General features: G+C 39.5%; 1 protein-coding gene and 1 long non-coding RNA gene across 6 annotated transcripts; one reads left to right on the forward strand and one right to left on the reverse strand.

Moving 5' to 3' along the window:
- Positions 1 to 4,320: 4,320 nt before the first annotated feature.
- On the reverse strand, positions 4,321 to 16,467 carry COMMD8 (COMM domain containing 8). The gene is made up of 5 exons (XM_045532954.1): positions 16,327 to 16,467; positions 12,955 to 13,110; positions 12,035 to 12,187; positions 7,533 to 7,688; positions 4,321 to 6,406 (listed from the first exon to the last, which is right to left on the reverse strand). Exons 1-5 carry the CDS (start codon positions 16,390 to 16,392, stop codon positions 6,386 to 6,388), a joined length of 552 nt encoding a protein of 183 aa, XP_045388910.1. The 5' UTR covers positions 16,393 to 16,467; the 3' UTR covers positions 4,321 to 6,385.
- Positions 16,468 to 16,529: 62 nt separating this feature from the next.
- LOC123624807 lies at positions 16,530 to 22,124 on the forward strand. 5 transcript variants are annotated; one of them, XR_006730222.1, is made up of 3 exons: positions 16,530 to 16,756; positions 20,290 to 20,572; positions 20,661 to 22,124. It is a non-coding gene; the product is annotated as an uncharacterized LOC123624807 (long non-coding RNA). The 5 variants fall into 5 exon arrangements; XR_006730221.1 differs by lacking the exon at positions 16,530 to 16,756 and having other exon boundaries at positions 16,768 to 20,572; positions 20,661 to 21,014; positions 21,927 to 22,124; XR_006730220.1 differs by lacking the exon at positions 16,530 to 16,756 and having other exon boundaries at positions 16,772 to 20,572; positions 20,661 to 20,825; positions 20,905 to 22,124.
- Positions 22,125 to 27,677: the final 5,553 nt, after the last annotated feature.

The raw sequence follows: 27,677 nt of genomic DNA on the forward strand, positions 1-27,677 counted from the left end.
CGGAGGCTGCAATTTCACAAGCAAGCATTTGAGAAGAAATCCTTTTTAATAAAAGAATTGCAAACCAGAAAATACTAAGTCCCTGGAAGGATAAGGGAAAGAGTTTTGTGTTTGTTATTACATCTCTTATAGAAAGAATTTCCTATTAGAATTGAAAAGGTCTAACAGTTGTTGGGGCTTTTTGTTTATTTGATTTGGGTTTGTTTTTTTTTTTTTTCTAATTCAAAAGCCCTTGGTGTAGCAAGGGACTCACAACCATTCCTGAGTGGCCCCTAGGCACCTTAAACAGCCTGGAGCAACCAGCACTGAACATTAAGGCTTCCCTGAACCATTTAGGAAAGAAAATCATTCTCTTGAACAACCCTACCTGTCTTTCCTGTCCTGTAGACAACAGAAAAACAAACCAAGGAAAGTAAATCAATAAAAGAGAGGCCCAGTAACATTATTCATTTGTCTGAGGTGCACAGGGTCACAGATTCATTAGCCTGAAACAGCCCCACTCGAAAGCCAGAGGATGACCAGGAGCGATCGGTATTGCTGCCTGCACTCACCTCCTCCTGGGTTTCCTTTTGGAGAGAAACAGGGAAGGGAGACATTTCCCAGTGTAATTTTCTATAGGTTCAAATTATAAAAACATGATATGTGTGTCCATTTTGCAAGTTTGTCTTGTGTAAAATAGATGACTTGTGTCTTCATTGCTTCCCACGCCGTATATGGCTCTGCTTCCTGTTAACCCAGTGAAATTGATTCCTTCATTGGCTTCTTTGGACTTATATTGTGTATCTTTCATTGAATTCACAAAACAACAAATTTTAATGATTTTCCCAAATTCCTACTCCATTGCCTTTAAAAGGGCTTTGGAGGCAGGTTGTATAATCACAATAACCGCCTCTGAATCGCCTTGGGTTATTTTTCTTTTCAGCTTTTCTGTCCCATATGTAAAGAGTACATGTGTTTACATAAACCTTCTCTCTCCCAGCTTATTTCCCAAAAAAGTGGAAATAAGAATAATTAGCTCAAATTTGTGGAAATTTACATGATCTACTCCAGAGTTTGAAGACAAGGCCATCTCCTTACGTTATAGTTGTAATATGGTGAATTCACACACTATCAATTCTTCTTTATCCACGCCTCCCTTCAGTCTTAATTGTAAACCGTTTCAAAATTTATTATTATTTCTCCCATGAGGGCTTATCATTCTGCCAAGATGTAAATAGAAAGTTTAGAACAATCCAAGCGGGATGGACAGTTCTTGACATTCACCACTGCTTCTCAAGCCTGCGTAGAATAAATGTGCGAGGAAAGGCATTTTCTGCCCCCACCTCCTCAATTGTGAACTTTCCTGTTCTGTTGTTAGGTGTAATATTTACTTATTTTCATAAAAGAAAGATATCATTTGTAAGCCTTACCCCAGAGTGGCAAGAAGCCATCCCAGTTTGACTAAAGTATTTTTCTACTTGATAGTCCCAAATACACTGATACACTCAACTGCAACGTCTCTTCTGCTGCTTTTTTTTTGTTGTTGTTGAGACAGAGTCTTGCTCTGGCCTCATCATAGCTCACTGCAGCCTCAGAGTCCTGGGCTCAAGTGATCCCCCTGCCAAAGTACTAAGATGACAAGCATGAGCCACTGCGCCGGCCCTGCTTTTTCCTTTTTTAAGCTAATTAACTCATTGTTGATCTGTTTCCTACATCTTTTTTAAATACTGGATAAAGCTTGAAATTTTGCAACAGTGCCTCTGAGACATTTTTAGGGAAGCCCCTTGGTTATTCTCATTCACTGCAGTGTCCTGGGAAACAGAATGATACATTCAAGTGCTCTTTCATGTTCGGAACGTCCGGAACTCTCCCAAGACGGGAGTGCTCGTGATTACACCTGGCTCTACTGCCTGTGCTGCCCAGCTCCTCGTCTTACAGAGGGCCAGCAACTCTCTCGATAAAAACTCCCATGTGGCACTATTACACAGCCAGGACGGCTTGGGGTTTTGGAAATTCTAAATGATTTCAATGTTTACAAGGACCCAAATTTTTTTTGACATTTTTAAATTTTTTTGTTTTTAACCACCAGGCAGCATATTGTGCCCTCATGATGGGAGCCTAATGGCTAATGTGAAACAATGGTGGGCCTGTCATTGAAAAGGTTAATTAATGGAAATGAAAATTGGAAAGTTTAGTATTGGTTAAACACAAATAAAACTGTTTTTGAGAGAAAAGCAACCGGGTTGAGGGTGGCTTGCTTGGAAAATTCTCCTGGCTGATCATCTCTGAATAATTACTTCACCTCCTCTTGGCTTCATCCAAGGGGACTGACCCTGAGGCAAAGCCCTTTCCACAGTGAGTGAGTGGTCAGGTTAGGGAAGGCAGGACTCTTCAGGCTAAAGAATAGGAAATGACTTTCTGGCCAGCAATGGAACACCTCTTTGGCTGCCACCTCGCCTACAACTTGACTGAATCCAAAAAATTAGCTAAACTTTCCAAACCAATCTCCCGCTACTTTAATTCACAGCATTCTGTACCAAATAGCTGGGGCTTTCAAAAGCAGGTGCTATACACAGAAAGAAATGCATGCCTTCTGTTGCCTCTCAAAATCCGTTACGCTAAACTCACCAAATATGTTAGATGTTAAATGTTTTATTCTTTGTGTTTTGAAACCACGTATCAATTTGCTATCTGCCCTCCTCCCAAACATGATTTAGCTAATTCATATCCTGGTTGGTATCACATAGTTCTTGTACATAAAAGAATCTTTCTCCCTATTTATTTTCAGCAGGCAGAAACCCTTTCATTGCAAAGAAACATAAATAACAACATTTTAATGCTCTTTTGCCATAAGCATTTGCTTTCTTACATATAAGCAGGTAATACTTTTGTATACCTACCAGACCACTAAAGAAGCTAAATGGCAAGAGCGAGTATTTCTGTAAAACCTGTAGAAATTTTAATGTAACAGGACAAGTTTAACAAATGCCAAGAAAGGAAAAGGTGGACTCCTTACTTTTATAATTCAAGTTTTCTATTTTGTATCACTATATGCTGCATTTTCTGATTGAAATTGCTGTTCTGTCTAATGAAACTTGTGATTTTCTGTAGTTGCTTTTTACATTGGAAAGCAAAATTTCGTACAGTGTGTGGTTGATTGTACCCTTTCTGTTAGGGATTTGAATATTCTAACCGTTTCATTAATTCCTTTGTATGTGCTTAAGGTATGTGGTGTTATGCGTCTGTTATCTCAAAAACTATCTGTGGATAAAATCCATGACGCCTGTAGACTGTGATTTATACACACGAAAGAAGAAATCGATTTCCCTCTAAGCAGTGAATCAGTGAAAAAGAAACTGTTCAGTGGCCTCTGATTCCTGACCCTTCTACCCTTCATGGCCTTTTTCTATTCTTAATCATTCCTTGAGTAATCGTGTATTCTTGTAAAATGCAAAATCGATTTACATGCAATCAGGTATGGACACAAGAATCGCTTGTGCTCTCGATTTCAGGACTCACAGATACCTAACAGTCACAGGACTGTAGTTCACTCAGTATTTTTGTTAAAGTGTGGCTTTGCTCTAAAATAAGTTGCTGTTTTCTTTGCTTTGGCACTACAAGATCTTCAATGTTGCAGCAAATGAAAGAAAGAAAACACATTTGAGGGCTGGTGTCCAAAACCATCAGCTATACTTAAAAAAGTCGTTGTGCAGCTTCTGAAATGTAGTTTATTGCTGTAAATATGTACAATTTATGTTAGCTCGTTTATTCCGAAAACACCAATAAAACTTTTTTTTAATTAAAAATGCCTACATATAAAAAGCTTACTTTGTACTATGTTTTAAAACATGCAAGATTTCAGGCATATCTTTTTATAATCCTTAAAAGTGTTTAGAATTTTGAATCTATCATTTGAGAGCTTTTATTGTAAGATTTAATACAAAGCTAAATCCCTTTGTTTGGAAGAAATTCTTTGCAGAATTATTCAACAATCAAAGAAAAAAAAAGATACCAGCACTTTTCCAGGAGCTTATTTCTGTACCACTTTGATTTTTTTTTTTTTTACAAAAATATTCTTTAACATGTCTTACAAACATTTGAACATTAGGAGTGTTTATATCTGGGGAAAAAAAGAAACGAACAGTCTCCTTGTATTCAAAAATCATGCCTAAAATTGACGTACAGCATCCATTTGTGAGGTGCATTGTGTCAAATTTCTTTTAAAATCTCCACTGTAAATATAAATATTAGAGTTGGCCTATTTGTCAGTCTTTCTCATTTGAAGACTTCCAATCCCCAAACTCATTCTCTCCCTTCAGAAAGAATGTGTTGACAATAAAATAATGAACAGACCAAAAGTGTGAAGTTTATTTATCAATTGATGATTAGTAAAATAGCTTTTTAATAAAAGTCTAATTTCTACCCTGGGGATGACTTTAACATTCATCTCACAAAATAACTGGGAATCACCACTTCAGAAGTTGACCCTCACCCTGTAGAGTTACAGGGATTTTTTGAGGCATCCTATACCAGCTACTATTTCCAGAAGATTGTTATACAATGGGAGAAATAAATGGCCATTCTGTTTCATTTAAATTTAGAAAAGGAACAGATATATATGAAATAAGTTTAGGATTTGCTATGTCAATAAGAAGCTTAAGTAAGATACATGTTTAGCATCCAACATCTTCCTAAACAAAGAAAAATAAAGTGTCTATTAATTCAGCAAGCATTTAACCATGCAAGGGCAACAGAAAAAGACTAGCGTAAAGATATTTGAAGAAATCTTCACAGCCTCAGAGAAAATTACAATTTCGATGAGGAAACCAACTAAATAAATGATATTAGGGCAAGCCAGCATATCCAAACATTCACAGTAACTACAAAATGAGTATAACAGTGCCCTGACAGAATTGAGTAAAAGTCTTTGTCATACACAAGAGGTTCTTCTGCAGACAGACGCGCATGTGTTTGTGCAGTCACTGTATCTGTGCTGTCACTAGTGTCCAAGTTATCTCACATCTAAATCCACTGCATCATTTATTTTAAGTAGTTTCGTTTTAATTCTGAAAAATTTCAAACCTATCTACCACCCAGACTCTGCAAATAACAAAAGTCTTACAACTATCAAGTCACACTTCCCTCATCTAATCAGCCGTAGGGTTTTCTCCTAAAATATTTTAAAGCAACTCTTATATGTCATTTCATTAATACATATTTCTATAAATTGTGGATATTTTGAAAAAAGCTAACCATAATGCCGTTATCTTAGCTAATAAAAACAATAATTCTTTGATATTTAATGCCCAGTCCTTATTCACATTTGTGCAATTGACTCCAAAATGCCTTTTTATAGTTGCTTTTTCTCTAAGCCTATCTTCATCTGTGTGATGAGAATAGTAGTAACTGCTCTGGACACCTCAAAGAATAGTCTCATGCTCTAATGAGTCGTAAAGCTTCCAAATAGTAGGCACCAATTAATTATGTATTATTGACTAGTGAGTCACGTAAAAAGTCATTTGAAATAAAGCAATACATAAAAATAAAATAAGACATTTTTATTTGTTCAGAATGCTTGTTTTTAAAGTTAACTGAGGTTAAAATGGTTTTCCAATGAATTTGTTAATATCCAAAAGTGTTAAATTCAATATTAAGAGCTTATAACAAAAATGAACCTATATATAGTCTTATTTGATATCTGAATACATATACAATGATATCTTTTCTTTTTATCAGAGCAGTCTCCCAATCAGACACAGAAATGCAGAAGTAACAAGTGTTATTTTCATCTTTCCATAGTCTAGATTTTAGTTTCTAGGATTCATAAACTCAAGATTGTTAATACAAATTTGGAGTATTTTTTCTTGTTCATGTCTGATGAAGAGCTGTTCTCCAAGATATTTTAATTTTATAATCTTTCCTTTGAAATATAAGATATGTAATCTCCTGAGTTATATATGCAGCTTATACATTCTTTTACAAAGTAATTTTTTAAAATATCACAAATTATATATCCATAATATATGTCCTTGCTATTCACATAAATCAAGCCATATTCAAGTATATCTGTGCTTTGTATGTTTACATTACGTTAGAACCTATTTTTTGCTTTCAATAAAAGTATGTATCTATAAAGATCCTGCAAATATTTAATGAGACAAAACAATCGTTATGAAAATATAAACAGCTACTATAGATTTTTCATCTTTCATTTTAGCATTTCCTGTCAACCATGTAATTTCCTGTTCTTTAGAGATATTGATAAACTGTTATCTTCGTATTCTCAACACTGCTGCCCTCTCAGCCCAGTGCAGCAGTCAGCACGTCGCGGGTTTCTGAACACACAGCATCCTCTGCCGTATCGCTGCAGCAGTGAAATCTCAGTGCCGGTGTTCACCACCTCCAGTTACTTCAACTGCAGGACCACCTTCAAACACACATTGGGGGCAAGGTAACAGGTTATACCAGACTGATGTTGATGTGCACGAAACACAATGCTTCGAAATCTCGGACGAAGGGCACGGGGAACTCGTACCAAGCAGGACAGTGCACAGGGACTGACGGCACAGCCCTGCCAGACCCGTGGTTCAGAATCCATGAGCGTGCACGCCAGCTCCACGGCACACCCCCGCACACACCGAGCCCCACCCGGCCGCACAGCCCGGCTCGAGCTGCCATTCAGGTTACTGGACGTGTGGACCAGTCAGCAAGACACTAAAATATTCGAGCAAGTTCAGAATATGGAGAGAAACTGAAGTTTCTGAGGGTTTTAAAAAGGCGGGAGGAAGACGACTGATTAGTGGCAAGAGGTTGGTAAGAATAACTGAGACGAGATTACCGGACAAAAATGCTGAGCGACAGTGAAGGAACATACGTATAGAGTTAATTTTATCTCTCCTCAGAGCAGGCTTCTACTGTTTAAATATTATTTTTCTCATTTATTAAACACTAGGCGTGGTTACTGTTATTCAGCCACCCTTATTCAGCCACCCTGTTGTAAGTTACATTAGGCGTGGTTACTGTTATTCAGCCACCCTGTTGTGTGAAGTTTTTGGACATTCATTAGTTCTATTTTGTCTCAACCTGATTTTGTCATAGTAACTACAAGCCGTATTTTGTCTCCCCTACTTAGAGAATTAGAAAAGCAATTTTCTATTATTTGTCCACTTAAATAAGCCACTTTTTTTTAAGATCGTGATTTTTTTTAATCATAAAAAGTCTTCAGAATCAACTAATTTCATGGTCCCAAGGTAAAAATTTTATTTTTATCACTGGTGAGCACTGAAGCAAAACAAATTAGACTGTTAGAATAGCGCTATTATTCTTTCAAAAATAACTACTTGATACATTATGCTTAAAACTAAGTAAATGAACATTACAGGTTATAATTAATATCTAAGACTAGAGATCAGAGCATGCCAAAGTATTTTCTGTGCTTAACATAAAGTATCAGGGGGGAAAAAAAAAGTGAACTATGAGTTTTCTTTTACTGCTCTAAGGGTATCAATCAAAACTTAAACATTTAAATCATAGAACAAAACTAAAACGAATACCTTATAAGCTGCTTCCATGGAATGTATGAGATTCTGCAGCTCTTCTTTACTCATTTCAATACAATACGGTTTTACTTCACCATTTTCTTTTACATCTAGATGAAGATTTAAAAGTGGCATTTGTAATGCAGCAATCTTGTCGCTAGAAAGTGCAAGCTGTTTAAAATGAGGAAAACAGTAATTAATCAATGGTAAAAGGACCATATTAAATATGCATCTGAACTTAATAATAGTATATCTTTTAAAAAGTATTCCTATTTGCTGTCAATTACAGGGAAACGTAGAAGAAATAAATTAAACCCATGTTTAATAGTCTTCAAATATTCTTCACATACTCAAAGAATAAAAGGGAAAGGAGAGTGAATAAAAGGGAGGAAGTGGGGAGCAAAAAAAGATGACCAGCCAACAGTTCTGTGGCAGAAAGAGGTAGCCAGACCCAATGCAGCAAGAAACATAGAGAATTCTTAAAGATTAAAGACACCAAGATGAAACATCATGTACAACAATAAATGACATTAAAAATATTGGTAAACTCTCAGAAATTCAGAAGCTTAATTCATGATCAGCTATCCACCAAACCATTGATAAATATGGTATCAAGACACGAGCTCCAATTAGAGCCACTCAACAGAAAACCAACACATTTACCTCACTTCTTAGTTTGTCTCTGGAGTGTATCCTAGGGGAATTGGAAGAACCAAATGTTTGGTACTGATACTTTTTGAAACAAACACTATAGCTTCACCAGCAGATGCCAAAGGGAAACTCAATTTTCCTGGAATCTGAGACAGGAAAACCCACAAGAACAGAATCTCTTTTGGAGTGCTACCACTCACAAAAAAATTACTTATGCAAAGGTCAAGGATACCTTTCCTAACAAAACAATTCAAAGTATCTGCCTTGTGGTAAACACACTAAAGAATCAAATCCTTACCTCCTTTCTCTCACCCAAAACAGGACCCATAATAGCTGAGATTTTGAAGTATCACTTTCAGGTTGTCCACCACAGGGATAATTCTCCTCAGTATTCCCAATAAATGGTTTCTCAGCCTATGCTTCAATACCACCAATGATGGGGAGTGTGCTACCTCAAGAAGGGGTTAAAATCATTTCCAGACACTTGTAGTTGTTAAAAAGTTCTTCCCTAGGTTAAAATTGAATCCATCGTTTGCAAATGATATACCTAAGCCTTTCTCCAGTCTCTGGAGCCACAAAACCTACATATATTCCCCCATCCGTAGGACTTTTAGTTTTTTAAAGGTAAATGTCACTGGGTTTTATCTTTTCTAGGTACATGGTCTGAGTGTTCCATACAAATTTCACATACCATGATTTTAAGTTCCTGGTCATTCCTTTCTTGTTGGGTTCCAATTTGTTTAAATATCTCTTAAGTTTGGGAGCCAGAACTAAAAGGATTATTAAACTAAAAAGATGTAACAGTTGAAAACAGAATATATTAGAACCACCTCTTGAAGAACTGCATTTCTACCAACAAAACACAAGACTGAATCAGCATCAATCAAGCTACACTTTGGTGAACCAGAACAACTGCTAGTTCTCATGTATGCTACTATTAACATCTCTCCCTTGTCTTCTATACTTATGAAAATATAAAACCTTTATTTAAATGAAAACTCCTCTACATAGGTTATCCCTGATTCATTTGTTTAGTCCATCATTGCAACCGGCTGTAAAATAATTTTATATTTTGATTATGTATTTATATTACATATTTACTGTATCTCTAGCTTTGTGTCACCTTCAAATTTGATAAGCATAGTATTCATACAAATGCTAACAACTGGGCCAAGGCAAGAGCCACAGGAACCTTCTTCTAAGCTAACACAAATTCATCCAATTTTGAACCTACCTGCTATTATTTTCCCACATTTTTTTCCACTTAATCTACAAAGACAACATAAGGCAGTTTAGCCAGGCATGCTAAAATTAAGGAAAAAAAATATATTTGTTTTCTCTTCATCTACTGATGTAAGTACCATACAAAGGACAAAAAGTTGGTCTGAAATTGTTCCTTATGAACCATCCTGATCATGACTGTCTTCAAAATGTTTTCAAAAAACTACAGTTTTAATAACACATTGTAGATTTTCCTCCTAGAGGTAGGATCACATTTACCAATCTCAAGAAACCTACAAAGTCTAGAAAGTTGTAGCCAAATATATATGTGGAAGATATACTGCCCCACCATTTATGACATTTAATGATTTACAGGTCTAGTTAAATTTATTATCAAGGTCATGTTCTTATACACATGATGTGGATGCTGGATTGTACTTATACCCAAGTCAACACAGAAGATGTAATTTCATCTATCTTTGATTTTCCTCGGGACAATATATTCTTGAAATAACAAACTGTAGATATATAATATTATAAAAGACAGGGGAGACCCCAGTGGGAACCTGGTGGCCCTTTCCACACAGTGGACTCGATCATCCCACAAATCACCAGGATGTTCCCAGGCTCCTTCCTCCACACAAAGCAATACAGAGATGCTTTTGCATCACAGAGAAGTAGAATAGGGTACTGCTGTTTGTCCCCCTCTGAGCAAGGATATCCCTCAGAAGCAGGCTTAGGTTAAGCCCCTAAGAAATAGTTTACGAGAGACCCTCCCCAGCACCCCGAGGCAAGCATGGTAATATAACCACGAGTAAAAAGCAGGGTAACGCCACATGCCAAATGAGTGGGTCAGGTGCTACCACTGTGCATGAGTTTGCCGCTTTCAGTGCCCCAGCCCAGCTGGAAACAAAGAAGTGGCACAAACCCTGTGAAGTGCCTCCAACAGCTCACACCTCCCTGAAGTTGTCAGAAATGAAACCCTGGGTCCATCATACCAGAGTAGAGGTGTCTCATGGAAGAAGAGAACCAAGCCCCAGTGGAGGGCCAGCCGTTATGCGATCTAAAGTAACTGTTTAAGGAAGGGGACAAATGAAAATGTCAGTATTTTTTTCCTAACCTTTCTTTGATTATTTGTTCTGCCTATAGCATGGAGAGACTCCTTAGTGAGGATTTCCCAGGCTACTGCCTCTTCTGTTGATCTGTCATCTGTATATGATTTCTGAGTTTGCAGAAGCTGGACTCTCAACCGCCCACAGGGTGCTTGCCCGCCCAGCCCTGTACTGGACATTGTCTGCAAGGCTTCAGTCCATCTCGTCTTGTCAATCCTCACTGTTGTAGTTGTTGCTTATGACTTTTTTCGCCTAGTAATCTATTATTGTAAATATACTGCCAAAGATTTGTAATGACACATGTAAGTACGAACCTTCCGTCTGAAACACTGCCCCACTTCAGCAGGGGTGGCTCCACACTGTCCCTCCTCCCATAGAGATGGAAGGGAAAGATTGAGACTGGGGAATATGTACCAGAAGGAATGGCCTGGAAAACTTCCCCCACTCTTCCAGGAACTTCAGCCCGGCCTGCATCCCTGAGGCAGGTTAAGTCTTCTTTCAAAACTCCCAGGTAGGCCTGGCACAGTGGCTCACGCCTGTAATCCTAGCCCTCTGGGAGACCAAGGTGGGTGGATCGCTCAAGGTCAAGAGTTTGAGACCAGCCTGAGCGAGACCCCGTCTCTACTAAAAATAGAAATAAATTATCTGGACAACTAAAAATATACAGAAAAAATTAGCCGGGCATGGTGGCGCATGCCTGTAGTCCCAGCTACTCGGGAGGCTGAGGCAGTAGGATCGCTTAAGCCCAGGAGTCTGAGGTTGCTGTGAGCTAGGCTGACAGCCTGGGCAACAAAGTGAGACTCTGTCTCAAAAAAAAAAAAAAAAAAACCTCCCAGGTAAAGCCAGCCTCCCAGGTGGGCAGCTGGGGGAGTTTCCAGGCTTTGTCTTCCACACAGATGGGAAGATTAGAATAGTTAACCACAGTAATTGCCTGAAGCCAAGAACACTCCCTTTATTTTTATTTATTTTTTTATTTCAGCTCATCATGGGGGTACATAAGTCCAGGCCATATACATTGTCCATGTCCCGCCCATCCCCCCGAGTCAGAGTCCCAAGCGCGTCCGTTCTCATTCTCCAGACAGTGCGCCTGGCACTCATCATGTAGTCATACCTCCATCCCCTCCCCCCTCCACCTCCCCGGGTCTGCACCTTCAAGCATGACCATTCCCCAGAGGGTGTGCAACGCACTCAGTCATGTAGGCATACACCCATCCCCTCTCCCCACCCCCCATCCCAGTCTGATATCCAATTGGTACCTTTCCCCGATGTACATTTAGGTGATGATCAGGGAAACCAGTTTTCTGGTGAGTACATGTGATGCTTGTTTTTCCATTCTTTGGATACAACACTCCCTTTAAAAGCTGTATTTCTGCCTATGTTCAGGAAATTTGGGATTTTGAGATGAGAAGGTCTACCATATTTCCTCCTTTGTCAGCAAAGTACTCTTTCCTTCCTCCTCAAAAGAAATAAAAAAATTTCTCTATATCCAAAAAATGAAATTAAAAACATATATACTCATAAATAGATTCTCACCTTTAATTGCCAATCAAAATCCAGTAACTGTGCAGAGGAAATATCAACTATTTCTCCTAACAGAGCCTGCTTGATCTCATCTTTCCTACTTTTCAAGCATTTCATGATGGCTTCTTGATGAAATGAGTTCAACTGATTCAATTGCTGAAATATCTATGAAAATAAAAATAAGTGGTTAGAAAATAAATGAAAGGGACTTTCTGTTTAAAATGTAAAAGCAATAAAAGAAGCAATTACATACATAACTGTTAGCAGAGGAATAAATAAATCTTACTGAATTCCTATCATCAAATACTATAAGCGGTTAAAATAACATGAACTAGATCCACATTCATCAACATTGATTAACCTAAAACACAATGCTGCATTTAAAACCATCTTAAAATGCATACATGTTATCATTTACAAGTTACACACTTAAACACCCCCCAAATACTTCCATATATTGCTTAGAGATTAAAATGTACATACAATATAGAATACAAAACTCGCACACCACCGTCAGGAGTGGTGATCTCTAGGTGAGAATAGCACATCTAGGTGGGGGATGAGGGAATTTAGGTTATCTGTGTAATGCTTCTAAAACAAACACACACACACAAAGCTGAAACACAGAGTAAAATGTTAACAATTGTTTGATCGTGGTAATGGGAATGTAGGTGTCAGTTATATAACTTCCTGTTTTCTTCTGTATGCTTTAAATGTTTCACAATTAAAATAGTAAAAACAAAACTGCAAAAACCCAGAACTTCCATAATCAGATTTTCCACATACAATTACGAGGTTTTTGTTGTTATGTAATATATATTACTTCCTGATGATGGTCGTTGTATTATACAGTGCTCTAAAGATTAACTCAAAACAAAATCTGAGCATTATTTATTTTTTATTTAGTATAAGGTATTGAAATGTGAAGTTACCTCTTCATCAGACAAATTTTTACCAACTACCACTTTGAAAAATTTTGTTATATCTTCTAGTACATTCATCCATTCTTTTGATTCCCAAACACTGTGATAATCCTGGTAGAGAGGATAAGCTCGGCCACAAATGCCATCAATTATTTTGTGAAGAAGCTGGAGAGAAAAAAGGAAATAAATGTACTTATAAGTAAAATAAAACATATTTCTCCTTCCCTGTAGCAAACAAGTGTTGTTGGGAGAAGTTCATGTTATCCGCAAGAGCAGCTGAGGTTAAAATGTGGCTACTTTTAAGATTATTCTTATTAATTAAAAATCAGAGCTCCACAAAAATCCCAGACTTTCTATTAAGTCCACCTTCAGAAGCTAAATAATTTTATAAGTTATAAAAACTATACATTGAGGAGAAAAAAAAACCTACTGTTTTTCCAATATTCCTGAAAGGAAGATGGTAAAAAAGTATAAAAATTTCGCCTCAGGATCCTTAGACATTGTATTTGTAGCAATGACCAAACAAAAGGTATGACTTTCACATCAAAGTCTTTTACTGTAGATCCACAAAGCCTGTGCTTTGCCTCATTTTCACCACATTCGTACTTACTTCTTTTGCTCTGTTCTGAGAAAGCCTCAGGACCTTTTCTTGTTTTACATTCCCTGCTCTTCTACTCTTAGTATCAGCGATGAAAATTCTAACACATATATAACCGAACATAGTGATTAAGACTGTGGATTTTGGAGCAAAACTAGCTAGTTTGAATCCTAGTTCCACTATTTTCTTGTTTTATTCAAATATTCTGTGTCTCTGTTTCCTCAAGTGTAAAATGAGTATATCATCTCTTTTCATAATGTTGTCATAAGGATTACATTAGGACATATGCAAATCACTTGGCACATTCCTGGCACGTACAAAGTACTTAAACATCGTTAGCCATTGTTATCATTCTTATTATTATCATCCCCACTACTATTACTCCTACAATCCATGTCTTCAACATATACTGAGTACCTACTATGCCAGTACTGTTCTAGGCAAACATTTAACATGGTGATCATTCTCAGGGGAAATCTGTATCTTATAAGAGGAGTATCTGAACCCAAATAACTTTGAAATAACATTTAAGCAGCAAGTATTCCAACTCGTCTCTCCTGAATCACACGTATTCCGCTCCACTGTAAGTAATAACTCCTTCCCTGTAACACCACACACACCAGAACAGAGATGAGCAACTGGTGATTTCCACTTCCAAATGGTGCCTGATGTACTATGCAAACAGAATTTTTATTTACCATAAACCAACTAATGTACTTAATTTAAAAATCATTCAAAATTCTCTACATATATTCCATCTTGTCCCATATTGCCCCCATGCTAAAGCAAAACCCAGAATTCAAAATAAAAAAATAAAAGTGCTATCTTTTTTTGAATATGTTTTCTATTCATTCACAAATATGTAATGAACACTTCATTCCAGTTATTAAATAAGAAAATAGAAATACAAAGAAAAAACAACTATAACAGTTACCATTTATGGAGCCCTAACTAGGAACCAAGCTCTGAACGATCCTCACCACAACCCTATGAGGTAAGAAAAGAGTTATTATTCCCATTTTACAAATGAGGAAATAAAGAATGAATAAAATAAGGCCCTACCATAACAGAGTTTTAATCCATTAGAAAAAAGCAGACATATAAATAAATAAATGCAATTTAGGAAGATAGGGACCATAATAAACGTTTGTAGAAGATACAAAGGAGCACTGAGAGGACGAAGGAAAAGGCTAAGTCTTATTAACAAAGGACAAGTAGTTGGCCAGGCCAGCAGGAGAGAGGGGCATTTCCAATCACAAGCAACTGTATACACACTGGATGAAAGTGTAAAATCACACTGCTTGACCAGGGGAAGAGCAGGCAATCTGGGAGGTGAGGGAGGGGGGTAGGAGACAAGGCTGGAGAGGCGGGTAGGAGCCTAATCATAAAGGGCCTTGTATGCAATGCAAAAGAGCCTAGACTTTAACCCGTGCTCAACAGGAAAGCAACCTATTCATATATTTGCATTATTTTTCCATAAATTTGCCAACAGGTTGGGAGATGTAAGGAGAGAAAAGGAGAGGCGTGAGACCAAAAGGCCCACCGCTCCGTATCCACCCGCCCCCACACACCCCCTCCTCGGTTGATGAGCCAAAGATCATGGGGGCTTAAATTGCTGAGGGCACTCAGAATGGTGGCAGTAAAGAGGAAGAAGAGATGCGAAAAGGAGAGGCCAAAGATGAAATCCAGGATTTCAGGCTGAGTGGGTAAAAGCGGTGATGCCACAAACAGAAAATGAGGCTACGGGAGTAGCAGGCCCACAGTTTGGGAAGAAGAGGAACTCAGACAAGGACATACTTAAATTCGAGGTACCTGTGGCAGAAGCCCGATACTCAGGGAGGAGACTTTTGGCTGGACCCAGAGATTTAGAAGTCATGAGCATATAGGGTAGTAAAGAGTATAGGCCTAACGTAAGAGCGGAGTAGAATGAAGACTGCAGAGCGGAATCCCAATAAAAACTGCACGGTCAACAGATGTGCGCACACGTTCCTGCTTTGCTGTTCACTGGCTGGACAACCTTGGGCAAGTTACTCAAACTTCCGGCTGACATTTCAGTTTCCTCACTTGTAAAATCAAAGAAAAGAGTTAAGGTGTTTTTCCTTGATCCTGGCAGTAGTTATTCCGTTCTGTCTCCCGCACACTTTCCCCGCTGTAAACGGAAGGCCAAAGTTGCCACCTACCCAAGACGCTCCCACGGGACACAGGCCGTGTCTCACGCCCCATTTACCGGCGCCCATCGGGGCGCTCAGCCTATGGAAACCTGGGCAGATGCACGAGGCTGCTGCCTCCAGATCCTCGCGAGCCCGGTTCCTTCCCTGACTCCAGGAGTCGGTGGACGTGTCACTTCTGAGGCCATCCTAACCAACGTCGCCCGCTATTCCTTCCCTCCCAACGCTCACCAAGCTCCCCCCGCGCCCTCCGGGGGGCAGGCTGGCTCCGACCCGGTCTCCAGGGCGGCCGCCGAGCTCGGCGCCGCGTGCCCGGGATCGCCGGGAGCTGCGTGCCGGACGCGCGAACGGGACGTCCGCGAGCAGCCCGCAGGCCCCCGCCTGCACGTCGGAAGCTTTCCAGGACCACGTGGCGACCCCACAGCCCCGCGCAGGGTCCCCGGTCCCGGCCGCGCGCGAAGCCCCTCGAGCCGCGATTCCAAGGCGGCGGCCCGCGCCAGCCCGCAAACGCCCCGGGGGAGGCCGCGCGCCGGCGTCACGCAGCTTCCGCCGTCCCCTCCCCGGGTCGCCGCCCGCCCGCCCCGCAGCCCGGCCCGCGCCGCCGCCGCTCCCCACCTGCGAGCCCAGCTCCGCCGGCAGCTTCTGCAGCCGCCACAGGGGCGGCCCCTCTTCCGGCTCCATCCCCGTGCGAAGCGGGGCCGGGGTCACGTGACCGGGCCCGGCGTCTCCTCCGTGGCGGCGACTCGCCCACGTGACCCTCCCGGAGGGGGCGGGGCCACGGCGCTCTGGCCTTAGCGCTTGTGCGCGTGCGCAGACACACCGCCGTGGCTTTCCCTGTGACTGAGGTGGCTCCGGGCAGCTGGCTGTGGTGTGGCCCTTACTCTGCTGCCGTCGCTCGGGAGGCCGCTCGGCAGGCCTTGCAGCGCAGTTCGCAGCTCTGGGCGCCGTCGCGGCGAAGTTTCTCTGAGCGCTTTAGAACCCGTGTAACGAGGGGAACCGGCCCGCAGTGTCCGCCTGGCTCTGCCGAAGTCTGTTCGCTGGGCAGGTAATTAGGGGTCAGCGCGAGCAAGGGCCGTTAGATACAGGTTACCCAAAACAGAAGGGACTAGTGTCACCTCGTTTGCAGGTAACAAACGTGATCAGGGAAATCACTAGGATTGTCGGATTTAGCAAATAAAAATCCAGGACGCCCAGTTCATTGTGAAATTTCAGGTAAACTATGAATGATATTTTGTCCTAAGGATGCCGTGAGTATTGTACGGGATATACTTACACTAAAAGAAGTTACTCACTGTTTATCTGAAATTTGAATTTCATCAGGTGTCCTGTATTTTATCAGGGAACCCTGAAACTCACTTACCCGAGGTACGTAAGAGGCACAGCCTGAAGTTAAAATCAGTCAGACTCCAACACCACGCTCCGAACGCTGGCCTGAGCCAAATGCACAACTACCCTGTTATTTCTCTTATTGTTACAGCTATTAATATTATTTTTTATCAGGTTCTGGAGAATTCAGTGGTAATAAGACAACCCTGTCAGGCAAAAGCATATAATAACTTGTAGACAGAAACAATAATTACAATCTGATCTATAAATTGAATAAGAAAAGTGATGAAGCATACCACGGAGGAGAATGCAATTATTCGCTCTGTAGGCTGTGCAGAGAAAAACTACTCGTTAGTAGCATCCTTCAAGGTTTAACTCAATGGCCCTTTCTCTACTCTGCTCCAGCTCTTGAAGGTGAAAGCAATTTCTTCCTCCTCTGAATTTTCACGTGAAAGCAATTTCTTTAGCTGTCCCTCACTTAAAATATTTACTACTTTCTAGTGGAAAGTTCTTGATACAGACGTGGTATGTACAACTCTCATTGCCCTAACTGAAATGTAGTTGTCTTAAGATACTTTGTGAGTAGGAGCTCCCCAGCTAATAGTTAAAATGAAGTCTAGAAAACTTCTACTTAAGTCTGTTGGTAAATCTATTGATGGGTAAGTTCTGCTTTAAGAAAAAAATTAATATATATTGTATTAATAATTACGAAGAGAAAAGTATTTATTGAGCATGTACTATATGGCAAACACTTCATATATTTTATCTTACTAATCCCCCTTACAACCTTGTGTGGTGGGTGTTATAGGTGAAACAACAAGCTTGGTGAAGTAATAGACACCTTGTCCAGGGTCACATAGGTAGTAGTTGCAAAGTCACTGGTCTGAATCCAGAAATGGTGGTCTCAGTCCACCTGCTTCACTGCCCCTGCTGAGGAAAGGAAGGTGTGCTCAGGTGATACGACTCAACCTAAAGCCACATAACAGATTACTAAATAAGGCAAAATGACACACCTATCAGGGCCCAAGATTTAGTTGGAAGACACAAATTAAGTGCTGATTTATCTTTGAAGCAACATTGAATATCAAGAAGAATTTGGTCTTCCCTTTGGAATTTGGATATAACAAAATTTAACCTGTAACAAATATGGTTTCTAAAATAGTTGAGAGAGAGAGGGAGGGAGGGAGAAAGAATGTGCTAGCTTAATATTTGCCTTTTAATTACTAAGAAGATGTTCTTATGTGTGTAATCCGAGAGGTTTTCAAAACATATTTCTTTCTCTTCTAGCCCCATCTCTACTAGGTTATTCTGCTCTCCATTTCCCAAATTGTATTTGAACTGTAGTGATGTTTAAAAGCATGGACTCTGGAGCTAAACTTCTTAAGTTCAAACCCCAGCCTTGCAAATGACTGTTTATGTAATATCTAGCAAGCTATTTCAGCTCTCTGTGTCTCTGGTTCCTCATCTGTAATTGGTTATAATGATAGTATAACATTTACACGGTTGTTATAAATTTATATGTGGAAAATTCTTGAAACGAAATCTGTCTGGCCTGACAAATAGAAAACGTTATTAGATTCCCTTCTAAATGGCCTTATTTCCTCATTTATTATCTGGCCAAAAGTTAGTGGGTTCCAGAAAGCAAAGAATCTCCTTATTTATCCTCCTAGATAGAGTGTTGGACAGTCTCTGCTTCAGAAATGTGATCTGTATCCGAAACCCAACTAGCCTGCCATATGGTGCTATATTGGTGTTGTAGGTCAGTGATCACAGTTGGGAGAGTTGTCAAAAGATCTCAGGTAAACCCCACTGTGTGTGCTTGCTGAGCTGAAACTGGAATTCAAGCTTGCTGTTTGTGAAAGAGTTAACTTGGGGCTTCTTTCTGAGGTTAATTTCATTGAGCTTTTTTGTTTCGAGGTGGAAGGAGAAAGGAGTATTGTGCATCGTGCTTTGGGAGATGCATTCATTCATCATTCTTTAACGATTATCGATTAAACATCTACCGTGCATTAGGTTGGTACCTAATGCATTCTTCTCTGGAAATGCAAACAGTGGACAATAACTTGCCTTCTGGTTTCAGAGGAGGAGGGGTGCTTACATAGTGAACAAGTAGACAATTAGTATGATGATATCTATTGACAAATGTCTTGAAGAAAATGAAACAGTAATGTATTAGTAATAAATAGGGGTGGTGGAATTATACTTTAGATTGGTCAAGGAGCACCTTGCTAAGAACTATTAATAGCATTTACACTAATGCATAAAGGCTGGGCAGGAGACACAGAGACAGATACCTGGGGAAAAAGCACTGGGAGCAGAAGGCAGGGGCCCCGAGGCCAGAGAAAGCCTGCCTTACTCAAGACAGTGATGGAGGCCTGTGTGGCTGGACCGCAGCACTGAGCAAGGCCAGAGCAGGAGAGATGACGTCAGAGATGTAGGCAGGGATTTTAGTCAGTGAACCGACGTGATCTGGTTTGCATTTTTCAATGATTATATCTGGAAGACAGACATACTGTGGAAGACAGATCTCAGGAGCAAGAGTGAAAGAAGGGGTTAGAGGATACCCCAGACTAACTCTTATATAGACGTTAAAGTGAATATGACCCAGTTTGCATTCCCAGACTAGAGAATTCCAGGGTGGTGGCAGTGGGAAGCAGATACAAATGGAAAGACTCAAAGCATATTTTAGAGCTAAGATCATAACCTTGGGCAAGTTGGGTAAACTCCACATACCTAAGTTTCCTTTACTGAAGATGAAAATAAAATTACCAAAGTTATTTTGAAGCTCAAGTAAAATAATGCATATAAAGTGTTAAGCATAGCACTTAGAATTTAGTTTGTTTACAGTCAAGGTTAACTTATTTTTAGCAGGGGTAGTATTACTTGGGACGTACGTAGTGCCCGTCTGGAGCCCTGGGGACAAAGTGAGACTGGTTTACACATGCACACACACCCTGTACCACAGACCCAAAGCATCCGTGAGCAGCAGACAGGTGGGGCAGGTGAGGCACCTTAATAAGAAATGGTCAAGAAAGGAATGGAGCTGATCGAGCCCTGTGAACTTCCATAAATAACTGACTTGGGCAGGAGGGAAATGGAGGAATGTTCTCCGATCATTTGGGTGCAAGCTGAGGGCCTTCTTACCTTGGGCATTTTGGCGGAGAGTACTAGTTATCCCCCCAGTATCTCTGCTCTCTGTTTTGGGTTGAATTGTTTCCCCTCAACATTCGCTGTTGAAGTTCTCAACTGCAGGACCTTAAAACGTGACCTTACTTGGAGACAGGGTCTTCACGAAGGTAAGCACGTGACGGCAAGGCCATGAGGCTAGCGGTGATCAAATGTGACTGGTGTCCTTCTGAAAAGGGGAAATTTGAACAAGGGGATGCACGCAGAAGGAAGATGGTGTGAAAAGACATAGGAAGAAGATAGCCAAGAAGGGAGGCCTGGAGCAGCTCCTTCTCTCATAGCCTTCGGAAGGAACCAGCCCTGCCGATGACCTTGATTGTTGACCTCTGGCCTCCAGGACTATGAGACAGTAGGTTTCGCACAGTGTTTAAGCCACCCTGTTTGTGGTGCTTGCTATGGCAGCCCTGTCAAACTAATACACTCTCCTTTCTCCACAGTGATAGAATTTTCACCTGGGCACAAGTGTGCCAGAAAGAGGACTGGCTACATTTCCCAGCCTTCGCTGCATCTGGGGTAGCCAGTTTCCAAGCGCTGGCCGGTGGGACCAAAGCAGGAGTTTTATGCAGTACTTCTAGGTACCTGTTAACTAAGGAAGAACCCAGGTGTGCCATTTGCCTTTTTCTTCTTTGTTTCTGCTTCCATCCTGCTTCCTAAAACTCAAATGATGCCATTTGGGGACAGGAGGCCGTGGGCCAAGTGCAGAGGGACAACAGGTTGGAGTGAAGGTGCCTGACATTGTGGAGCCCAGGCCTGACACCGTGTTATCCAGGATGGCTTACGTGGACGTCTGTGTAAGATAGTGATGTGCTGCCCTCTATTTCAGCCTCTTATGATGGGCCTCCTGCCAATGTCACTTGGCCTAATCCTAACGAATACAGACATTGTAGTCAGTGTGACCTAATTTGCATCCCCAGGCTAGTTAAGGTCTGTGGTCTTGGGTTATACTTATGATCTCTATGGCAAAGATTAAAAAGCAAAATTATAAAATAATAGTGAAAATTTGGAAAAACAGGCATTCTCACATATTGCTGTTGGCAATATAACTTAGTAAAATTTTTCTGGACAGTTGTGACTGCAAACATGAAGTCTTCAAAATGTATCTACTCTTTTGACTAGAAATTCTACTTTTAGAAATACATATAGGTATGTAATATTTGGCTCTGAGAATATTCATTTATATATCATTTGCAATAGCAAATAACTACTAATGTTATTGGCTTAACAAATTATGATACAACATAAAGCCACAAAATACTATTCTTTATAGAAAAATATTGAATAGAATATAAACTTGTTCGTGAGAACTATTGGGTAAAAAGTTATGTTTCAAATCTATTTGTACTATAAGAGCCCTAGTGTGCTCGTGTGTGTGTGTGTGTGTGTGTGTGTGTGTATGCGTGTAATGTGCAAATACCTGGAAAGAAGAATATACAAAATTTTAGAAATAGTTTTCTTTGGGGATTATAGGTGATTATGATTTTCTTCTTTTACTTTTTCTGGGTTTTTCATTCAAAATTTTATTTAAAATATCTTACACATTTTAAGATAGTTATGATAAATTATGACTCTAATGATTCCCTTTCGGTTTTGCTTTTAAACCAGTCAAACATTACCTGAACTCATCCCCTTCCTCTAACGTCTTGCTAAATGCCGCCAACCACCACCAGTTACACTGATGATCATGTTTTTCACTTACCGTCTAGAGCTGCTGTCTCACTTGTAGTGGAGTCTGCCTTCCACGTTGTCATGGGCGCTGCAGAAGCTGAATCCCTAGATTTCCAGCCTGCTGACAAGCAAAAGGCCAACCACACATTTTAGATTATATTACAGCAGCCTCCCACTTCTTGTACCAATTTCTTAGAGTGGGCTACTTTAATAAAACAATGCAAAATTTAGTTTAACATAATATTCCTTTATTTTTGCTTACCTAAATAAGTATAAGCATTTTGGTTACTCTTTTCTGGGACCTGAGTTCTGTTCATTCAGGCCTTGGTTAGGGAAAGAGTATATGAAAGGTCGTACGGGAGGTTTTTATGTGCCCTACCTAGAAATGGTGTACATCACTCCTTCCTACATTTCATCAGCCAGAGCATAGTTTCCCATCTGACTGGAAGGGAATTTTGTAAACATAATTTAGCTGTGTGCCCGGAAGGAAAACAAACAAAATTTAGTAAACATATGATTGTCTCTACCACAATCATGCCGATTAAAGACAAATGAGAATTTTTACTAGAAGACATATCAACACTGTAAACAATTCTCTTTCACATTTTCATGAGGAGCCATCATGCTTGATAGCTTGCTGCTACGACCAGCAAAATATAAAACCGGGATCCAGCTAACATCTTGCACCTGCCTCAAAGGAGTATTGCTTCATATTTGTAGAAGAGGAAAATCTGAAAGGCTAGTAATCCAGTCAATCGCTTTGCATTTTATTGCCACAATCAGGTCAGATTAAAATCTATAATTCTAGCAGTTATATCTGAGAAAAGTTAAGGAGGTAACTTTTCTCCTGGTTTGCTGGTTGTTTAGGTAAGCCACTGAATTATACCAATTCAGAATTATCAAAAGTAAGAGCCTGGTTTTCAGCTTTTGAGGTCCCCAAACTTGACCTCATCATTTCATTAAGAGACTGACTCACTGTAACCAAACTCTCCAAAGACTGATTGATAAACCAGTATGTCACAAAATAGGAATTGTATCTTTTTAGGATGTTCTTTCTTAGTCCACGAATTCCTTTAGTCATTCAAATTATACATCACAATGATGCTCGGTGAATGTAAGATTGAATGAAAGAAAATGGCATAGACCTAAAATATGTTTTCTTCAAATTGTCATGACCTAACGATCCTTTTTTATTCCAGCGATATTTCTAGCTAAAGAAAGAACAAAGTAGTCTTTCTTCTTGATTATGCAGAAAAAAAAAAAAACCTCTGTTTCTTTGACTCTCCCTTTTACTGGATGCCATACTCTTATAATTACCTCATGTGGACTCTTGACCAAGATTTAGGAAATATATGAACTTCTGTTTAAGGGATAACTCTGAGAATTACTATTCCCCATCATTATGGGTTGAGTTTTAGTAGTTAATTTCAGATGAAAAACTTTTTTTCCCCAAATTCTGGGGTACTTTTACTACCTATGAACTGGCAACATTATTTTCAGTAGTTACAATTTCTGAGAGATGTTCCAAAAATAAAGCAAAGATGTTAACTCATTATTCAGAGTTTATGTCATTCTTTAATAAAAACGAATTTTACCTTTTCACATTTGGTTTCTCAGTTCGAACCTGCTGTTCAGGTTATCCTGTGACTTGAAGTTGACTACTTTGTTCACCTTAATTAGATGTGTTACAATATTTATGTGATTAGTTATTTTACTGCAGTCTACATAAAATTATTCCTCTTCAGAAACTGTTGAGAGGGAGGAGCTTAAAGTTCAAATGAGTTTAATTATTAAATTGTAACCATACAGGAAATATTTAAATGTTACATTGCCATTGGTTCTATTGCATTAAAAGAAGTTACGAATGGCTAATTGGCAAAGATTTGGCAGGTATTGAGTTTAATCTTGTCTGTATAAACCTAGACAGATTTGGTTGCCTATAAAAACTTTCTCAGAAGTCAGTTGGATAAGTGTCTCATTTCATTCTAGTGAATGAATTTAATAAACTGATGGCCTTTATCTTTCTTTTAGAGCTTTATGTGTAATTCAGAAATGTTAACACCTCTTTATTTCATTTTTTTGTAAAAAATTATTCTTGTAGCTTGAGCCACCTGAGATCTCCATTAAAGAGATCTTTGAAACGAACAGATGTTTTGATTTAAAAAGGGAAATAGAGATAGCACATAACAGCTATTTCAGTGAAGCACTAAAGAATACAACATATTAAGAGCTCTGAAATTGCTCTGTTAAAGTGAAATACTCCAGTGAACTGCAGTTTCGGAGTAAGATGTAATACACACCGTATCCTCGGAGACTGGCATTCTTTTAGAATGGCATACCTAGTACTCAATTCATCTTTCTAATGAAGATTCTGTGCCTGTTCGACCTCCCTCCTCTCAGCTGTCACTGCTTTTAATCCCTGTACTGAGAAACTCCACATCTGCGAGCTGTTAGAATTTCAGCCAGTGGTTCTTAATCAAAGAAACACATTAGTCAACCCAGGGAATTTTGGGGTGATTGATTTTTCACTTTAAATGTGCAACGCTTTTGTTTTCTTAAATGGCTTTAATAATAATTTAGACACCATAAAATATACCATTTAAAATACAGGTCAGTGAGATTTACTAAATTTATACAGGAATGCAAGCATCACCATGCCCCCCCAAAATGGCCTTTATGCCTATTTGTAGTCAATCGTGTGGGGAGCTTAAAAAATACAATAGCCAGATCCCCCCCCTTCAGACCAATAATATCAAACTCTCTTTGGGGGTAGAACACTAACCAATGTTATTTTGTTGTTTTTACGAAACACCCCGGATGAAAATGATTTTAATGTAAACTGGTGTTGAGATCCACTGATTTGACAAAATTTTGTAGAAAAAGTAACAATCTGGAAAATACAAATGTGACCGCTTACTAACCAAGAGGGTTAGTCAACTTAGACCAAATGTTGTCACAGCAAGAGCAGCAGCAATAACAAAGGCCTTTAGAATATTTAGAGAATGATGGGGTTTTTTTGATCCTGGGCTTTTGTTCCTTTTGTTTACTTTGCCTAGAATCTTCTCTCCCTCCTCCTGCGGCTCTCCCCATGCACACCTAGTTGGCCTAATGAAGTCAGACACAATCCCCAGAGAATTTTAGTTGCTGCTTCACCTATGTTTCCATAACTCTTTGAATTAGACTCCTATTATAGCCCTTACTGCATTGCAGCTGTTTATTTACATTCTGATTTTCCCATTGTTCTGAAAGCTCCTTGAAATGCAGCGGCTATGCCACGATCATTCTAGTTATCTAGACAGTGTCTGGCACAAAGCTGATTTCCAGGAAGTGTTTGTTGAATTCAGAAATAGAAGAGGTGATTTAAAAAATCTATGAAGAGCTTAGGCAGTGATTCACAACCGTAACTGCAAATTAGAATTAGCTAAGGAGCTTTTCAAAATCCCTGTGACCACCCCACACCTACACCAGTGAATAAGAATCTCTAGGGATGGGACCCATTTGCATTTCTTTTAACCCCCTAGGTGATCCTAATGTGCAGCTGAAATTGAGAACCAGGGGTATCAAGCCTTAAAGGATAGTCCAAAATTGTCTCCTGGACCGAAAATATCTCTGCCCTATTGCCTGGAATATTTAAATTATTTGCTGTTACATTGTTTGAGAAGAGTTCAGAAATACATGTGACTTAACCGATAGCTGTTTTAAAAATATATGAAAGCCCCTGGGATACTCAAGGAAGAGTATTGGCAATTTATATAGTATAAATTACTGAAGTCTGATTGCTTTCCTTTTGACATTTCATTTGCAGACCGATTATGATAGGAATCTTGATTTGGGTAGAAAATTGAAAGTGTCAAAGCACAGATTGCACTGGACAACGTTAAACAGGCAGGGAAGACTCTGTTCAAAGCTATTGCAGTAGGGGAGAGAGGACAGAACTCCGTCCCAACTCAACTCCACGGAAACAAAGGACAGGATTTTTAAGTGTTGGGGGTGAGGAGAAGAAAGATTATCTATGTTTACTAATAGACCCTACCCAAAACAAAAGTAAACTCTCATATCTGTGTGACAGCAGACAGTTTTAACACTTGCAGCAAGGTGCCCACTGAAGTTAGGTTTCTACCTTCCACAGAAATTGGGAGGTAAGGTTGCTGTCTCCTTTGATGATTGCATTTCAAAGAGATGGCTCAAAGATTCTTGAGACAGACATTCATAAATTGTAAAACTGGCAACAGACTTCTTAAAGATTTATATCTCAAAGGGGCAGAGGAAATATTTACAATTACAGGTTTTCTAAAGATGTTCTACAGAAATGGATTCCCGGGCCCTAGAGTCAGGGAAGAAGCCTGTCTAAAGTTTAGTCAAGCTGGGGAATGTTAAGGCAGTCTTGGTCCAAGGTCAAATAAATAGGTAATTTTGAAGCCTGCAGAATGGCCAGGAGAGGCTGCCCAAGAAATGCTTCAGTGAGCTTTCAGTAGCAAGGTTAGCGTGAGGGTACTGGATCTTTGGGAGAACTGAAGAGGAAAGCTAGGAAAGGCCTTGGGAAATTTCTGGAGCTAGTTAAAATATTTTGCAGATTTTCCAAGCATAGCCTGGATTATATTCAGGAAATAAAAAAGGAAACACTTCCTTTTGCATCCTCTTCCTCCTGAAGGAACTCTTAAGTCTACATGCCTACATTTCCTACACAAGATGTGCCACGATATATCAGTGTACTGTATAACAGCCATGCATATTAGTGAAAATAAAAAAAAAGTAGAAGCATATATATGTGTATTTTTTAAAGAATCTGGAAGGTTATACATGTACATGTATCTTCTGGAAATGAGACTTAGGGTAGTGCTGAAGGGGACTTTATTAATGGCTATAATATTTCATCACAGAAACAAGAGATTGGAGGCACATAATCCACAATGGTAATTAGTTCATTCTGAATGGTGAGAAAATATGAATTTGGTTTATGTCCTTTTTACTGTTCTAAATTAGTTAAGTTCCAAAAATAAAACCAAATGTCACACAGTAGGTCTAAGCCAGGAGTTCAGAAGGGGGGGGGGAACTCACTATTAGGGCAATTAGACACATTCAGGTAAAGGAAGAAGCAAGATTTGGAGGATGGGTTAATATCCATAGGCAGAAATAAATGAGCGTGGGAATTTAATTGGAAGGAAGCATCCAAATCAAAAAGACATGATAAAACCTAATGTCAGTATATATCCAAAAATGAATCAATTTTTAAATCAAAATTAGATGCTAAGAATAAAGAAATTTCTATATATAGTATTATGAGAAATATTCAGATCCAGGGCAAGCAGGTATAATTTTCTAAGATAGCCCTTCTGTTGTCCTTGTTGCTAAATTATGGAGCAGAGCAAGAGGAAGCAAGAACTTGGTCAGATAATTACAATGCTATGAATAGAAGCCAAACCAATCTCAGAAGGCATCTAATCCAATTTCCGATTACAGAAGAGGAAACTGAGACGTTAAAGTCACCATAGATCCCAGACTGCAGCACTGACTATAACATCACTGTCATCAGAACACGATTCAATAAGGCTAATCACGTCTTGACTCTGATGGTAAAACAGAGGTGTCCACTTGACATGCTGAGATTTGGGGAGAACGAACAGTAAAAACTGTAATGTACGCTAAAGATAGTGAGTTTTAAAAATTAACAGATAAAGAGCACAGACACATTTGTAAATTAACTTTTGTCAAACTCATTTTATTCTAATCTGTTTTTATGCAAAGAAATGTTATCCAAAATATCAAAAGGGTTTTACCATAAACTATGC

The sequence above is a fragment of the Lemur catta genome, chromosome 19 (assembly GCF_020740605.2).
Source record: "Lemur catta isolate mLemCat1 chromosome 19, mLemCat1.pri, whole genome shotgun sequence".
Taxonomy (NCBI): Eukaryota; Metazoa; Chordata; class Mammalia; order Primates; family Lemuridae; genus Lemur; species Lemur catta.

Coding starts and splice junctions, on each gene's coding strand:
- COMMD8 (XM_045532954.1), bottom strand. CDS start 16,392: ATGGAGCCGGAAGAGGGGCCGCCCCTGTGGCGGCTGCAGAAGCTGCCG. Junction 13,111..16,326: donor CGGCGGAGCTGGGCTCGCAG/GTGGGGAGCGGC, acceptor TTTTCTCTCCAG/CTTCTTCACAAAATAATTGA. Junction 6,407..7,532: donor CCATGGAAGCAGCTTATAAG/GTATTCGTTTTA, acceptor GTGTGTTTGAAG/GTGGTCCTGCAGTTGAAGTA.